Source organism: Bos indicus x Bos taurus, chromosome 29 (genome assembly GCF_003369695.1).
Source record: "Bos indicus x Bos taurus breed Angus x Brahman F1 hybrid chromosome 29, Bos_hybrid_MaternalHap_v2.0, whole genome shotgun sequence".
NCBI classification, from domain to species: Eukaryota; Metazoa; Chordata; class Mammalia; order Artiodactyla; family Bovidae; genus Bos; species Bos indicus x Bos taurus.
This window is the reverse complement of record NC_040104.1, coordinates 23,358,364-23,375,471: the sequence shown is the minus strand read 5'-3', so window position 1 is coordinate 23,375,471 and position 17,108 is coordinate 23,358,364. Positions and strand designations below refer to the sequence as shown.

Sequence of the window (17,108 nt, the reverse complement as noted above, 5' to 3'; positions counted from 1 at the left end):
TGGGAGTTCTCAGTTCATTTACTGTTGAAGCACAGCTTGTAGAATTTTGAGCATTACTTTACTGGCGTGTAATATGAGTGCAATCATGTGGTAGTTTGAACATTCTTTGGCATTGCCTTTCTTTGGGATTGGAATGAAAACTGACCTTTTCCATTCCTGTGGGCACTGCTGAGTTTTCCACATTTGCTGGCATATTAAGTGCAGCACTTTTAATAGCATCATCTTTTAGGATTTAAAATAGCTCAGCTGGAATTCCATCACCTCCACTAGCTTTGTTTGTAGTGATGCTTCCTAAGGCCCACTTGACTTCTCATTACATGATGTCTGGTTCTAGGTGAGTGATCATACCATTGTGGTTATCTGGGTTATGAAGATCTTTTTTGTATAGTCCTTCTGTGTATTCTTGCCACCTCTTCTTAATATCTTCTGCTTCTGTTAGGTCCATACCATTTCTGTTCTTTATTGAGCCCATATTTGCATGAAATGTTCCCTTGGTATCTCTAATTTTCTTGAAGGGATCTCTAGTCTTTCCCATGCTATTTTTTTCCTCTATTCCTTTGCACTGATCGCTGAGGAAGGCCTTCTGACTATACCAGTAACAATACTGTTTCATAAAAGAATTATTCTGTAGTGTTTGGCACTTTTGTGTCTAGACCATCAAACTCTAATTTTATCTTTATGTATTTAAGAAACACCACACTTGTTCAATTTGGAAGAGCCCATTAGTCAAAGGTAGTTTGACAAAAATCAATTCATATTTTCCTTTTATAAAGATGCCATTAGTTGTTTACTAAAACTGTTACAAGTTACAAGAGATATGTAGGAATGAGACAAGAACAGCTACAAGAAAAATGATAAGACAAGTCTATTACACCACACATAATATAATCCATAGAGGTAATGCAATTTTGAACAAATCTCATGATAGATAATAAAAATTAAGTACAAAATTGAATGTCTTTACATTATTGTTACTAATTAGAACATGTTTATCCTCTGGATTTTAAATACGGATCTCCTCAGTGCAACTTTTACATCTTTGTTTCTCAAACTATAAATCAAAGGATTGAGCATGGGCACCACATTAGTATAGAAGACAGAAGAAATTTTTCCCTGCTCCATAGAACCGGGAGAAGAATATTTAAGGTACATGAATGCCGCTGAACCAAAAAGAAGAGAAAGAGCAATCATGTGGGAGCTACAGGTACTAAAGGCTTTTGATCTTCCTTGAGAAGATTTGATATGAAGAATGCTAGTAAGGATGAAGATGTAAGAAATTAGGATGGTGAAACTGGGTACTGTGATGTTAATACCCACGACAATGAGAACTACCACCTCATTGACATAGGTGCTGGTACAAGAGAGTTGGAGGAGTGGGAGGATGTCACACAAGTAATGGTTGATGACATTCACATTGCAGAAGGTTAGTCTAAGCATGCACCCTGTGTGCACAGACGCTCCAGCAAACCCTATCACATATGCAGCCAAAGAGAGCACCAAACAGACATGATGGGACATGGAGACCTTATACAGCAAGGGATTACAGATGGCCACATAGCGATCATAGGCCATTGAGGTCAACATATAGCACTCAGAGATGACAAAAAAGAGAAAGAAAAACAGCTGAGTCATGCACCCCACATATGAGATGGTATTCTCGCTGAACACAAAGTTCATCAGCATCTTGGGGGTGAAAACAGAAGAGTAACAGAGATCAATGAAGGACAGGTTGAAGAGGAAATAGTACATGGGGGTGTGGAGGTGAGAATTTAGACCAATAAGAATGATCAAGCCCAGGTTGCCCACCATGGTGACAACAAAGATCACTAGAAACAGGTGAAAGAGGGGTTGCTGGAGCTCTGGACGGTCTGTTAATCCAGCAAGAATAAATTCAGTCACTAAGGAGTCATTTCTAGCCAGCATTCTCAACTTCAGAAATCTGTGAGAACAGAAGAAAATTTCATTAGTAGGGAACACAGCTCTGTCCTTTACAAACTCACTTTTACATGAGCTTTATTTATGAGAAAGAATCTCAGTCTGGCAGAAATCATGTAAACACTTCTTTGCCTCATAGTGTCTTGAAGCCACACACTTCTCAACATTTAAATTACTGTCTTTTGAATGAACTGCATGTGACAAACAACTGTTCTATCTTCACTAGAAAACAGAGAGATACAGTAGCTGAGGAACTTGCTGATGGGCTTCAGCAGTGGGAAAGTATCCCCAGTTCTCCCCATATTCATCTGATTTACCACTTCCTACTTTCTACTCATGTTTCCATCATCCTACTACACACTGCAGGTTCCTTCAAAAAGGGATTCCTACAGGGAAAAGACCATGCAGATATTCTGCAACCAGGAAGTCTCTCATAGTCTCTAAAGTTTCAGATACTTAAAGAATCCAGGAAGTAAAAAATTGGTAACAGATATTGAGGTGAACCTTGATATCTGAAATTTTACACTTAACCATACATTTCAGGGTTTCCACACACTGCCCTCCTCTGTTCTGTCCTAGTTGCACAGAGACTGAATAAAGGAATTTGGATGTTCTTTCCTAGGTTTTATAGGATGGCAAGAATGAGAAAATAATGAATTTGAGTGCTGATTAAGTTAGTTGTTAAGTTTCTGAAAACATTTCAAGCTGTATACTTACTAGCAAAGGATACCTTGTTATATCTCAGTGAAAAGGATAACTGTTTGACACATTTTGTTATAACTAAATCAGGCTACTGTGACCATTAAGTAGATAGGAGAAAGGAAGGTAATGAGTTAGTTTTGCAATGTAAGAATAAGTTGAGTATCTCCACACTCATTCTCTGCCTGTATTTATACTGGTTGTATTAAAGATGAAAGAATGATCTTTAACTCTAGCTTGGTACCTTGCCTAAACTTTACTGTAATGTTGACTTCATGTAATATAAACTTAAAGGGAGTGTTTTTGTTTCCTGTATCACCTAAATAAGAGTTCTTAACATTTTCATAGAAAACACATTTTAATGAATCTCTAAGGTCCTCATCAAGACTAATCCCCAAAATGTCAACTTGTTGTTTTTCAGTAACCAAGGCATGTCTGACTGTTTGTGTACAGTACATCTCAATTTAAAAAAAATTAGGAAAAAAAACAAATCTATTCTGATATTGCTATGTTCTGGATTTGTCACTTGAAACTGCTATAATTCTCTTGCTACCAGAATGAAGATAAAGCCAAGACAGAGGCTATGCTGAGAACAATACAGGCAGTAGAGTCAGAGCTCCTGACTTTGGACTTTTGGGTTATTCAATATAAATACTTTCCTCATTTTCAGAGGAATTTAGCAAAATACAGAAACTTGGTTAACTCACTCTCCATCCATTTACAGAACTCAGTGCTGACCCTTTATGCATGTTTCACCTCCAATGTCTTGGAAGAAGAACTGGCCTAGGGGATATCAAAGCCGAGTGGATGTACCCACAGAATCTTCTTCCTTCACAGGCAAAGAATCATGGCATAAATCTCACAGTCTCAATGTTCCAAGAGTCAGTCTATGATTTATATCAAACTTGTAGCTATAAATTTACCAAGAGATTTTGAAAGGAAACCACAGGCAGACATCTGAATCATCATGTCATAGAGCACATGGCATTTGCTTAAGGTTTATAATTCTTTTGAACCTGATTAGAAATCCAGGTACAGGTGCCCCCAGGGACCTTCCCATCATGATAAACTCTGCAGGGAAGAAATCAGTGTGTATGTTTACACCCTAACTGTGACAGTAAATGTTAATTTCCCATCACAGATTATACACTCCCCAGAGCATAAAAGAAATGATTCTCTGCCCTCCCTTATAAAGATGCAAATAATTCATGTCATTGAAAATTCACTAATTATAATTCTAGGCAACATTAGTTTTAAGAATTTTAGTTCATAAAGATATACAAACATTTAAGGAAAGATTATTTACTATGGCCCTTTACAAACTCCCTGGTGGCTCAGCTGGTAAAGAATCTGCCTGCAATGTGAGAGAACTGGGTTTGATCCCTAGGTTGGGAAGATCCCCTGGAGAAAGGAAGGGCTACCCACTCCAGAATTCTGGCCTACAGAATTCCATGGACTCAATAGTCCATGGGATCACAAAGAGTCAGACACAACTGAGCCACTTTCACTTACAATAATTGAATCTCTTTAAATAATCAGCTTATGAAAATGTTATAGACATAAACCAAAGGATTTTTAATAGATTTCAGAGGTTATTGTTTAATAAATCACTATTTACTTAAGAATAATCCCATAGAAATTTACTTTAACATATTCTGACTCAATATGTGTTTGATAGATTAAAATTAAATCTATGACAAAAATCCCTGTAAATAAGCCTCATTATAAAGAAGTATGACTAAAATTCCCATGTATGTATTAGCTTACAGTTATACGTGTGAGACCATGGAGAAGGAAATGGCAACCCACTACAGTATTCTTGCCTGGAGAATCCCATGGGCCGAGGAGCCTGGTGGGCTACAATCCATGGGGTCACAAAGAGTTGGACATGACTGAGTGACTCACACACACACACACACACACACACACACACACACAAGCTGTGAGAAGAAAATTTTATTTAGAAATTATTACTGAGTCCCACAAAATTTCAAAAATATTGGATAGATTTCCTTGAAATCCACCCAACTTCCTACCACAGCAACTGTAGTATAAAAGCAAAACTATAGACTCTATTTAGCTTTGAGAAATTTTATATGCAGCACATGTTTCTGTCTGACCTATGTGATTTGATCACTTTTATAGATTCATGTAGCTACCACCACAATCATACACAGAACTCATTTACTAACATAAAGGAACTCCCTTACATTACCCCTTTACAGTCACACCTATCCCCTCCCACCTTCACCTCTGTCTTCTAAAAACCACTAACTTACTTGTTCTTCATCTCTATAGGTGGGTTGTTAAGACAACAAATGAAACTATACAATATATAACTTCTGATATTGGCATTTTCCCCTAAGCATGATGCTCTTAAGTCCATCCTAGTTGTATCAACAGCTTGCCCTTTTATTGCTGAGTGGTATTCCATTTTATACAACCCACATTTATTCAAACTTCTGTAGTAAGTTAAAAATTACTAGGTTCTTGTTTAATGCAAAGCTAAATCTGTTTTATTTATGGAAAGTGTTTCAGGGGCAGGGGATATAAGATGTTCAGACTGGTTCTTCTTATAATATTCTTTTTTAAATAAGTTTTATGATGGCATAATTTAGATACAATAACAGCTCTCATTTTAAGAATACAGTTCAACAACTTTCAAAAGAATACAGTTACATTGAAGACCACCATGGTCAAGATCTAGAGCATTTCCATCACCCCCTAAAGTTTCCTTATCCTCATTAACAATCCACCCCTGTCATTTTTAATCATGAAAGAACATTGAAAGTTCTCAAATGTTTTTCCTGCAGCTACTGAAATATTATATGATTTTTATCTTTCATTCTATTAATCTGGTATAGCACATTTACTGATTAGTGTATGTTGAACCACTCTTGCATTCCATGGTTAAATCCCACTTGATTACAGGACATGATTTTTTAACGTGCTATTGAACTGGTCTGTCAGAATTCTGTTGAGAATTTTTGCATCTATATTCATCAGAGACATCGGCTTGTAGTTTTCTTTTCTTATAGTGTCTTTACCTGATGTTGGTGAGAGGATAATTCTGGTTGTAAAATAGTTTTGAGAGTGTTCTCTTTCTTCCACTTGGGAAAAGTTTGAGAAGTTTTAGCATTTATTCTTATTTAAACATTTGACAGGTGGGAAAGGAGTAACTTCATAGTGTTTCACCAGTAATACCATCTATTTTCTGGTCCTGGGGTTTTCTTTGTTGGGAGGTTTCTGATTATTGATTCAATCTCCTTACTTGTCATTGATCTGTTTAGATTTTTTCTGTTTCTTCGTAATTCAGTCTTGGTAGACTTGTTTCTAAGAATTTATCCATGTCTTCTAGGCTATTCAATTTGTTTGAGTATAACTGTTCATAATAATCTGATCCTTTGTATTATTGTGGTATCCGCTGTAATGTTTCCTCTTCATCATGGTATCATTACCATCTCTGTCTCATTACAATTGTTGAGCTAAAGTTTATTTTGTCTGATATAAGTATGGTTACTGCTGTTGTTTTCTGGTTTCCACTTGCATAGAACACCGTTTCTCATCCCCTCACTTTCAGTCTGTGTGTGTCCTTAAAGCTGAAGTAAGTCTCTTGTGGGAAGCACATAATTGAGTCTGTTTTTTTTTGTTTTGTTTAATCCATCCAGCAATTCTACTTCTTTTGATTGCAGAATTTAAGTCACTTACTATTAAAATAATGATTGACAAGTAAGGAATAAAGCCCACCTAATTGTTCTCTTGTGTGGATCACAATAAACTGTGGAAAATTCTGAAAGAGATGGGAATACCAGACCACCTGATCTGCCTCTTGAGAAATTTGTATGCAGGTCAGGAAGCAACAGTTAGAACTGGACATGGAACAACAGACTGGTTCCAAATAGGAAAAGGAGTACGTCAAGGTTGTATATTGTCACCCTGTTTATTTAACTTATATGAAGAGTACATCATGAGAAACGCTGGACTGGAAGAAACACAAGCTGGAATCAAGATTGCCAGGAGAAATCTCAATCACCTCAGATATGCAGATGACACCACCCTTATGGCAGAAAGTGAAGAGGAACTCAAAAGCCTCTTGATGAAAGTGAAAGTGGAGAGTGAAAAAGTTGGCTTAAAGCTCAACATTCAGAAAACGAAGATCATGGCATCCGGTCGCATGACTTCGTGGAAATAGATGGGGAAACAGTGGAAACAGTGTCAGACTTTATTTTTCTGGGCTTCAAAATCACTGCAGATGGTGACTGCAGCCATGAAATTAAAAGATGCTTACTCCTTGGAAGGAAAGTTATGACCAACCTAGATAGCATGTTCAAAAGCAGAGACATTACTTTGCCAACAAAGGTTCGTCTGGTCAAGGCTATGGTTTTTCCTGTGGTCATGTATGGATGTGAGAGTTGGACTGTGAAGAAGGCTAAGCACCGAAGAATTGATGCTTTTGAACTGTGGTGTTGGAGAAGACTCTTGAGAGTCCCTTGGACTGCAAGGAGCTCCAACCAGCCCATTCTGAAGGAGATCAGCCCTGGGATTTCTCTGGAAGGAATGATGCTAAAGCTGAAACTCCAGTAGTGTGGCCACCTCCTGCGAAGAGTTGACTCTGTGGAAAAGACTCTGATGCTGGGAGGGATTAGGAGCAAGAGGAGAAGGGGACGACAGAGGATGAGATGGCTGGATGGCATCACTGACTCGATGGACATGAGTCTGAGTGAACTCCAGGAGTTGGTGATGGACAGGGAGGCCTGACGTGCTGCGATTTATAGGGTCGCAAAGAGTCGGACACGACTGAGCTACTGATCTGATATGATCTGATCTGAATTGTTCTCTGGCTGTTTTGTAACTCCCTTGTTCTTTTCTTTCTCTCTTGCTGTCTTCTTTTATGACTTCATGATTTTCTATAATGGTATGTTTCTATTCCCTTCTCTTTATTCTTTTGTATTAATATAGTCTTTTGTTTTGTGATTACCATGAGACTTACATAAGATATCCTACAGATATAACTCTTAAGGTGATAACACTTTGATAACACACAAAAACACTATGAAGTTACTCCTTTCCCACATTTTATGTTTTTATGTCACAATTTACCTCTTTTTATATTGTGTACCCATTAGCAAGTTACTGTAGTTTTAGCTATTTTTAAATAGTTCTGTCCTTTAACATTTACTAGAGTTGGCTGGTTAACACGTCACCATCTTACAGTGTGTATTCTGAATTTGACTTTATATTTATATTTGCCAATATGTTGCATACTTTCTTATGTTTCATGTTACTAATTAGTGTCCTCTTGTTTCAGCTTGAAGAACTCCTTTCAGTAACTCTTATAAAGTCAAGTGCTAATTAATTCTCTCAGATGTTCTTTGGGAAAATCTTTATCTCACCTTCATTTTTGAAAGATAACTTTGCTGGGTAAAGTATTCTTGATTGGCAGGGCAGTTTTTTCTTTCAGCACTTTGAGTATATTGTCTCATTCTATTCAATCTCCTGGCAGTCTAATGAGAGCTCCTTTGTTTTTCCTCTGGATTTTTCTTAAATTCTTTTATTTCAGAGTGCTTAATTATGTGTCTTAGAGAAGATCATTTTGAGTTGAAATATTGGGGTGACCTATTAACTTTATAATTTGGATGTCCAAATATCTCCCCATATTTGGGAAGTTCTTAGCCATTATTCCTTTAAGAATGCTTTCCATTCTCCATTCTTCTTCCTCTGGGACTCTAATACTGTCTACAATATTCCTCTTGATGGCATCCCACGTTTCACATAAATTTTCTTCACTCTTTTTCATTTTTTCCCTTTGCTCTCTACTTACTGTATAATTTCAAATGTCCTATCTTCTACCTCACAGACTCGTCCTTCTGCTTGATCTAATCCGCTGCTGCTCTTATCACATTTTTTCACTTCATTCACTGCATTATTAAGCTCCAAGATTTCTTTTTCTTTCTTATGATTTCTATCAGTATCTCTTTATTAAGCTTATCATTTTGTTTTCTGTTTTCATGATTTCACTGTACCGTCTTTCTCTGTTTTCCTGTAGCTCACTGGACTTCCTTAATACAGCTATTTTGAATTCTTCATCAGACAAATCACATATCTCCATTTCCTTGGACTCTGTCTCTAGAAAATTACTGTGACCTTTGTTGATGTCATGTTACACTGATTTTTCAAATTCCTTTAATATTGTTTTAATATCTTCAAAACTGATCAGTCACATGCCTCTGGTCCTTCTGACTAGCTTCAGGAGAGAATCATCTTCTGGCAGTCCTGCTAGTAAGTCTGAAGCTTTCTCAGATCTTTTTTACATGATACCTGCTCTACATTTCCTCATTTCAATTTATAGCAGAACTCTTATACTTATATGCTTTCTTTCAACCTTGCAAAGCTAGGTCAGTTGCTAATAGCCTCCTTTGTGCTTTCCCTAGGGTGGTGCTGCATGCTCAAGTCTGTGGTTTTCCCCAGGCCTGCAGAGCTGGGCCAGAATTTGAGTTGGTCTTATAATTATTTAAAGACGGGATATGCCCCACTATTAACTTTCTGTGAAAATGCACATCATCACTTGTGTGTTTGTACACTATCTTAACAATAAAATGTGCATAATCACACTTTAGGAGATGTCTTACGCTGCAAGATGTGGGAAGATGAGGACAAGAGGCTCTCAAGATCTGGACTGGGCTCCCAGTAAATGGCCTCTCCATGGGCAGAATGCTCCACTGCCTGTTACAGTTCTCCTTTAGCAACAGGTCTGGAATGGTCATCTCAAAACAGTGACACACCAGGCTACATGAAAACATTTTGGCAGCAAACACATTAAGGTCAAAAAACACTCAAGTTCATCTAGCACCCACTGACCTTTTCCACCTGAACAAAACTCCCTGCTGTCACCACTCCCACCAAGTGAGCAGTGGCATTGTTGAACAAGGAGCTTTCAGAGAGCAAAAGTGCCCCCAAGCCCCACCACCCTCCTTTCTTCATGCTGGGAGACAGAACTGTGACTTTGGCTCAGTGGCCTTGTATCTTAATTTTTTTTTCCTGAAATTTCTTATAACTAAAATTAAAAACAAAAGTCTATTCATAATGAAATAGCAGAAACAGTATTTTCACAGTACTAGCACCTACATGGCTAGGGTGTGTGTGGGGAAGGGGGCACTTTCTAAACATTTGGTACCAAAGGTATCATTCCAAATCAAAGTTATCCTCTAGAGCTGAAAAAAAAAACAAGAAAGGTAAGAGGACATATTTTGCAGTTTGGTTACAAAGAGGAAAGGCTCCAAAAACAGGATGGAGTTGGGGTCTTCCAGGCACCTGTAAAAGCAGGGACCACTGCCACCTCATGCGGTGCCCATGAGGTGCCCATGAGGACCCTCCTAGTAGTGTCCTGGGGCTCAGCAGCTATCATTCTTGCCTTCACCTATTCAACAACAAGCGCTCCACATTCAGCCCCTTTCCAGGCATGGCTGGGAATGGTATCTGTGTGCCTGTGGGGCATGCCAGGGACTATTCATGGGCAGGGACGTCATCTATCTAGACCAGGTTTGATTGTGTGCAAAACCTAATGTATCTACTCCTCACGACATGCTGGCCAGAGCCTTGGGGTAGGAGTCAGCCAGGTTTCTTCATTTGACCTGGACAGGGCAACCCCTTAAGGAGCCCCTGCCCCCTTGTCAATGACCAGTCCTATTGTACTTCCCAAGAAAGGCATTTTTTAATCTGGCTCCACCCCTCCCTCAAAAACTGCCTGAAACAAGCTCTGCTTCCTCATAGCAAAAGGATAAGCCATCAGGAAAGGAAATTAAAAACAACTGCTTCTAGGAAGGAACACTATGACAAACCTAGACAGTGTGTTAAAAAGCAAAGACATCATTTTGCCAACAAAGTTCTGTATAGTCAAGGCTATGGTCTTTACAGAAGTCATGAACGATTTTGAGAGCCTGACCACAAAGAAGGCAGAGGGCCCAAGAATTGATGCTTTCCAACTGTGGTACTAGAGAACATTCTCACTGAGAGTCCCTTGAATAACAAGGAGATAAAACCAATCAATCTTAAAGGAAATCAACCCTGACTACTCACTGGAAGGCCTGATGCTGAAACCAATACTTTGGCCACCTGATGCAAAAAGCAAACTCACTTGAAAAAACCCTAATGCTGGGAAAAATTGAAGGCAGGAGGAGAAATGGGCAACAGAGGATGAGATGGTTGGTTGGCATCACTGATGCAATGGACGTGAACTTGGGCAAACTCTGGGAGATGCTGGGGGACAGTGAGGCCTTGCCACCTGCAGTCCATGGGGTCACAGAAGAGTCAGACACACAACTTGGCGACTGAACAACAAGCAAGAAAGGTGCCTGCAGGCAGGCGGGTAGGCAATGTGGAAATGGGAACACAAGCATGACAGGAAGTGAGTCTCCATCTGCCTAAAATGCAAGTGGGAGAGAAAGGGCCTGAGGAGGTGGGAAGTCCCAATACAGAGGATGGTGGCTGCTAGAGACAGCAAAGATGCAAAGAGTGAAGAAGCTGTAGAGCCAGGAAATTATGAGCACAGGGAAATCCTGAGAACACAGAAAACTCAAGAGAGGAGGCCTTAAGAAAATGGGGGAACTGAAGTACAGAAAGGTGACCCCTACAAAATGGTGGACTGAGGCACAAAGAGATGGGACCCTGAAGCAAAAGATGGCCCAAAAGGGGCCTGAAGCCCAAAGACATGGTGGAGGCACACGTGTGAGAACAAGAGGCTGAGAGCCCAGATACTGGGGTGTGAGAAGAGACCAGAGTTGGGGAAGAAAGGCCTGGGACAGTGAGGGCCCAGACCCCGGAGACCAGGGAGGCCAAGGTCAAGGGCAGGGCATCCACTGGGTGGGCCCCAAGGGGAGCCGCGGTCTGGCTATGCTCAGCGGCTTCCAGGATCTTGCCTGTGAACTCACTCACCTGATGGGCCCCCGTGTCCTCCTCAGCCACATCCTCTGGCCGGCCGGGGCCTTGCGCCTCCATTTTGCAGACTCTCCCAGATGGCTGTGAGCAGTCTTCTTGTGCGCATGCTCCACTCGACACCACATAAGGGTCCTCCCAGCCATGGGCAGCTCAGCTGGCCTGGGACCCCCAGGCTCCAAAGCAAAAAGATGCACCTTTGTCCTTGTGGGACACGTCAGGGGCCAGGCTGCCAGCAGCTGGTGGGCGGCCTAGCTTGAGGCTGCTGTAGGCCATGGCAGATGGCGCTGGCCACTGATCTGCCTGAGTGGCTTCTGTGCCGTCCATCTCGCAATTGCTACCGTACAAGGCCTCGGTGGTGGCCCAGGCCACACGTGCCCATAGCCCGCGAACCCCTACTCGTCTCCTTTGGAAGTCTTCTTGGGGGTCACTCCTGTCCAGCCGGCCACCCGGAGCCCTCAGGCTGCTTCCCTTAGGGCCCAGCCCATGCCAGAGACCGGGGAGCTCTCACTCAGGACTGAGCCAGGCCTCCAGCTGCTTCCTGCACCGTCCAAGTCTTCGGAGACTCTCCAAGGACAATAAGAGTGAGGCTGCCCCTATGCTAAGATACAGGTCTCCGGGGGAGGCTGCGGTAGGGCCTTGGGACTGCCTCTTGAGCTTTGGGAGGTTGTGATGGAGCCCCCTTGGCTCTCACGCCTGTTGAGCTGCAGGCAAGCCTAAAACTGAAGCAGCGGTGGTGACTGGTGGGTGGAGTCGAGCAGATGGAGCATGTGTCCCTTACTTCCCGCAATATTATTCATCATAAGCTAATCAGTCTGGAAAAGGCATTTGAATACAAGATTTTTATTATCTATCATTTATTATTGCTCCGTCAATCCCAGTACCTATGGAATAAGGTTTCAGAATTGCAAACACTGTGAGAAATGAATTCAGCAACTAGAGTACAGCATCTAAACACAATTCTTTTTATCTTTAACCTTAAAATATCCAGTCAAAATTTCGCACTGGGAGGAGTCCTTTGTAAAATATCACAGACTCCCTTTATTCTTACGTGAACTTAAACACTTTTTGAAACATCAATATTTCTCATATTGTTGTGTGCATTGGTTGATTTCCAGAATGTTGGAATCATTGTGTTTGCCAATTCTGTCCAAGTTTATAGATGTGCCGTGGAGATTTGCTGACCTGCCCACTCAGCTATAACTGGACATTCCGCTGAAGAAGGTCCTTTTAATTTGACTTACCTATTGTTTTCAAAAAATATGAACTGTATTTGAAACTTCTGATATTTTTTGGTGGAAAAATCCAATTTTGGGTGGAAAAATCCAAACTCATTTGTTGCAAATGAATTTATGTTACATGAAACAGAACTTTTGGGGAAAACCACTAGTGACATTGTTTGCCAAAGGAGAAACTAGAGCCTTCTCATTTGAGAAGTGAGGTACAAAGATTACACAAATTTCAGTGATTGATTAACTGAGAATTAAAACTCCCTAAAATCTTATTTTGCAAAGTTTATTCATATTTCTAACTTCAAATTTAACCCATTTGACAGCTAAGTGTTTTGTCAGTTCATACTTTGGCTTACATATGTGAGGAGAAAATACTGTATTCGAGTTAATGTGAATAAACAGTAGAAAGTGACTCTAATTCACTGCTGTACGTCAACTATATCTCAATAAAAGTAGAAAAAATTACTAGCTCTTTTAAATAGAGTTAATTAAAAGAAGATGGGAATTCAGATCATTGGTTTGAGATTATAAAACCAGGATTGGCGAACAAAGCATCTTACAGATGTGGACACCAGCTTGGTAGACAGAGGTTCTGCAAGAGTGGGGCAAGCCAAAGGAATAGCAGCTGTACTGGTACTGACAAAGGATGTTCACCCAGTTCTGAGCAGTTGGCCACAGTTATATCATGTAATGTAGTTGTGAATATGTTTTGCCCTCACTGTCAGGAGAACAAAGGGAGTCAATGGTTCTACTCCCTGAAGTTCAGACTTGTGGGAAAGCATTTAAAGGAAGAGACTATCAAGTCAGATGGTCTGAAATTTAAATCCAGATTGAGTCTCCACTTTCTAATTGTGAGATTTTAGACAATTTATGTGACCTCTTTCACCCTTGGTATCCACATCTGTAACTTGAGAGTAATTGTCCTTTGAATTAAATGACTTATTACATGTAAAATAATGAAACACTGCCTGAATCATAGAAGGAGTCTGACAAGTATTTGCTCTCCTTCTGCTCATTCCTGTTCACCAGTATGTATCACCTGAACCTGTCCCCCACTTGCCTCCTGAACAATTCTGTTTTATGTCTATTTATGTACCTCAAGTTAAAGTGCCCCAAACTGTATTCAACATTTACTTGTGATTCTCAATGCTGCTTCTCCACTGGTCATTATTTTCTTTTTTTTTTTTTTAATTTATTTTATTTTTAAACTTTACAATATTGTATTAGTTTTGCCAAATATGGAAATGAATCCACCACAGGTATACCTGTGTTCCCCATCCTGAACCCTCCTCCCTCCTCCCTCCCCATACCATCCCTCTGGGTCATCCCGTGCACCAGCTCCAAGCATCCAGTATCGTGCATCAAACCTGGACTGGCGACTCATTTCATACAAGATATATACATGTTTCAATGCCATTCTCCCAAATATCCCCACCCTCTCCCTCTCCCACAGAGTCCATAAGACTGATCTATACATCAGTGTCTCTTTTGCTGTCTCATACACAGGGTTATTGTTACCATCTTTCGAAATTCCATATATATGCGTTAGTATACTGTATTGGTGTTTTTCTTTCTGGCTTACTTCACTCTGGATAATAGGCTCCAGTTTCATCCACCTCATTAGAACTGATTCAAATGTATTCTTTTTAATGGCTGAGTAATACTCCATTGTGGATATGTACCACTGCTTTCTTATCCATTCATCTGCTATAGGACATCTAGGTTGCTTCCATGTCCTGGCTATTATAAACAGTGCTGCGATGAACATTGGGGTACACCTGTCTCTTTCCCTTCTGGTTTCCTCAGTGTGTATGCCCAGCAGTGGGATTGCTGGATCATAAGGCAGTTCTATTTCCAGTTTTTTAAGGAATCTCCACACTGTTCTCCATAGTGGCTGTACTAGTTTGCATTCCCACCAACAGTGTAAGAGGGTTCCCTTTTCTCCACACCCTCTCCAGCATTTATTGCTTGTAGACTTTTGGATCGCAGCCATTCTGACTGGCATGAAATGGTACCTCATTGTGGTTTTGATTTGCATTTCTCTGATAATGAGTGATGTTGGGCATCTTTTCATGTGTTTGTTAGCCATCTGTATGTCTTCTTTGGAGAAATGTCTAGTTAGTTTTTGGGCCCATTTTTTGATTGGGTCATTTATTTTTCTGGAGTTGAGCTGTAGGAGTTGCTTGTATATTTTTGAGATTAGTTGTCTGTCAGTTGCTTCATTTGCTATTATTTTCTCCCATTCTGAAGGCTGTCTTTTCACCTTGCTAATAGTTTCCTTTGTTGTGCAGAAGCTTTTAATTTTAATTAGGTCCCATTTGTTTATTTTTGCTTTTATTTCCAATATTCTGGGAGGTGGGTCATAGAGGATCCTGCTGTGATGTATGTCGGAGAGTGTTTTGCCTATGTTCTCCTCTAGGAGTTTTATAGTTTCTGGTCTTACGTTGAGATCTTTAATCCATTTGGAGTTTAATTTTGTATATGGTGTTAGAAAGTGTTCTAGTTTCATTCTTCTACAAGTGGTTGACCAGTTTTCTCAGCACCACTTGTTAAAGAGATTGTCTTTAATCCATTGTATATTCTTGCTTCCTTTGTCAAAGATAAGGTGTCCATATGTGCATGGATTTATCTCTGGGCTTTCTCTTTTGTTCCATTGATCAATATTTCTGTCTTTGTGCCAGTACCGTACTGTCTTGGTGACTGTGGCTTTGTAGTAGAGCCTGAAGTCAGGTAGGTTGATTCCTCCAGTTCCATTCTTCTTTCTCAAGATAGCTTTGGCTATTAGAGGTTTTTTGTATTTCCATACAAATTGTGAAATTATTTGTTCTAGCTCTGTGAAGAATACCGTTGGTAGCTTGACAGGGATTGCATTGAATCCATAAATTGCTTTGGGTAGTATACTCATTTTCACTATATTGATTCTTCCAATCCATGAACATGGTATATTTCTCCATCTATTAGTGTCCTCTTTGATTTCTTTCACCAGGGTTTTATAGTTTTCTATATATAGGTATTTAGTTTCTTTAGGTAGATATATTCCTAAGTATTTTATTCTTTCCGTTGCAATGGTGAATGGAATTGTTTCCTTAATTTCTCTTTCTGTTTTCTCATTATTATTAAGCTTTTTTCACCCCTAGGCAACAAGCTAAATTCATAAACTAAATGTAAACATATTCTTCTCACTCAACTTTATCCAACCTCCAGTCTCAGAGAACATATCTCTTTGAAACCCTGGTCTCAGGGTACCCTGGTGTACCCTCTAAGGTACATTGATTTGATAAGCTTCTTGTCTAAAGTTTAAATTACTCTAATAGGGATAGGCTACCCACTCCAGTATTCTTGGGTTTTCCTGGTGGCTCAGACGGTAAAGAATCTGCCTGCAAAGTGGGAGACCTGTGTTTGATCCCTGGGCTGGGAATATCTCCTGGAGAAGGAAATGGCAACCCATTCCAATATTCTTGCCTGGAGAGTCCCCATGGACAGAGGAGCCTGGTGGGCTACAGTCCATGAGATCGCAAAGAGTCAAACACGACATGACTGAACAACTAAACACGCGATAGTTTCCAGTGTGAGTTCCTATGGAATCTTTTTTACCTCACTCTCACCATACACACATACACACCCACACTCTGTTTATTGCAATATGGTTATAACTAAAAATTTAGGTAAACATTGGCAGTTAACATTATTAAGACAATTTTAAACACTATTTACAGAGGTACATCAAATATAATTATTGCTTTCATTTGATTTGTTGTTTTCCTTGAAGGGAATATTTTTAGGTGCTTTCATTTGCTTAATATTCCATAGATTTCTCTGATTTATCCCTTTTGTACAGATCTCCTTTCAGTATATTCAGCTGTAGCTATATGATGTTAGCTGCTGTTCTTAAAATGTTGCCTTCCTTAAGAAGTCTTTCTGAGAAATTCATGATCCACTCAAGTGTTGATACACTGTCCTCTTACTTTAGTGAAAATCTAACATCTCGAGATCCCTGTTCACCTTCTTTCTGAGGATTCTCTTCACCTCTTATGTATCTTAGATCCTCTGTTTTCTGCATCCCATATTTTCCTGTTTCTTGGTTTCTTCATTTTTTTAAATGAACTTTATTTTTTAGGACAGTTTTAGATTTATAGAAAAAAAAATGAGCATAATACAAAGAATTCCCATATACTGCCAACTATTTCCCCAATTATTAACATTAACATCTTACAATGTGTTTGTTACAATTAGCAAGCCAGTGTTGTTATGTTATCATTAGCTAAAGTCCATACTATACACAGATTTCCTTACTATTTACTTAATGTCCTT

At 39.7% G+C, this 17,108-nt stretch overlaps 1 protein-coding gene across 1 annotated transcript; it reads right to left on the bottom strand.

Annotated features, from left to right (window-relative positions):
• Positions 1 to 978: 978 nt before the first annotated feature.
• Positions 979 to 1,929, bottom strand: LOC113886247 (olfactory receptor 8B3). Its single transcript, XM_027532304.1, has one exon. The coding sequence runs from the start codon at positions 1,921 to 1,923 to the stop codon at positions 979 to 981; it is 945 nt and encodes a 314-aa protein (XP_027388105.1). The 5' UTR covers positions 1,924 to 1,929.
• Positions 1,930 to 17,108: the final 15,179 nt, after the last annotated feature.

What these genes read in the sequence shown, in the direction of transcription:
- LOC113886247 (XM_027532304.1), bottom strand. Translation starts at nt 1,923, where the DNA reads ATGCTGGCTAGAAATGACTCCTTAGTGACTGAATTTATTCTTGCTGGA.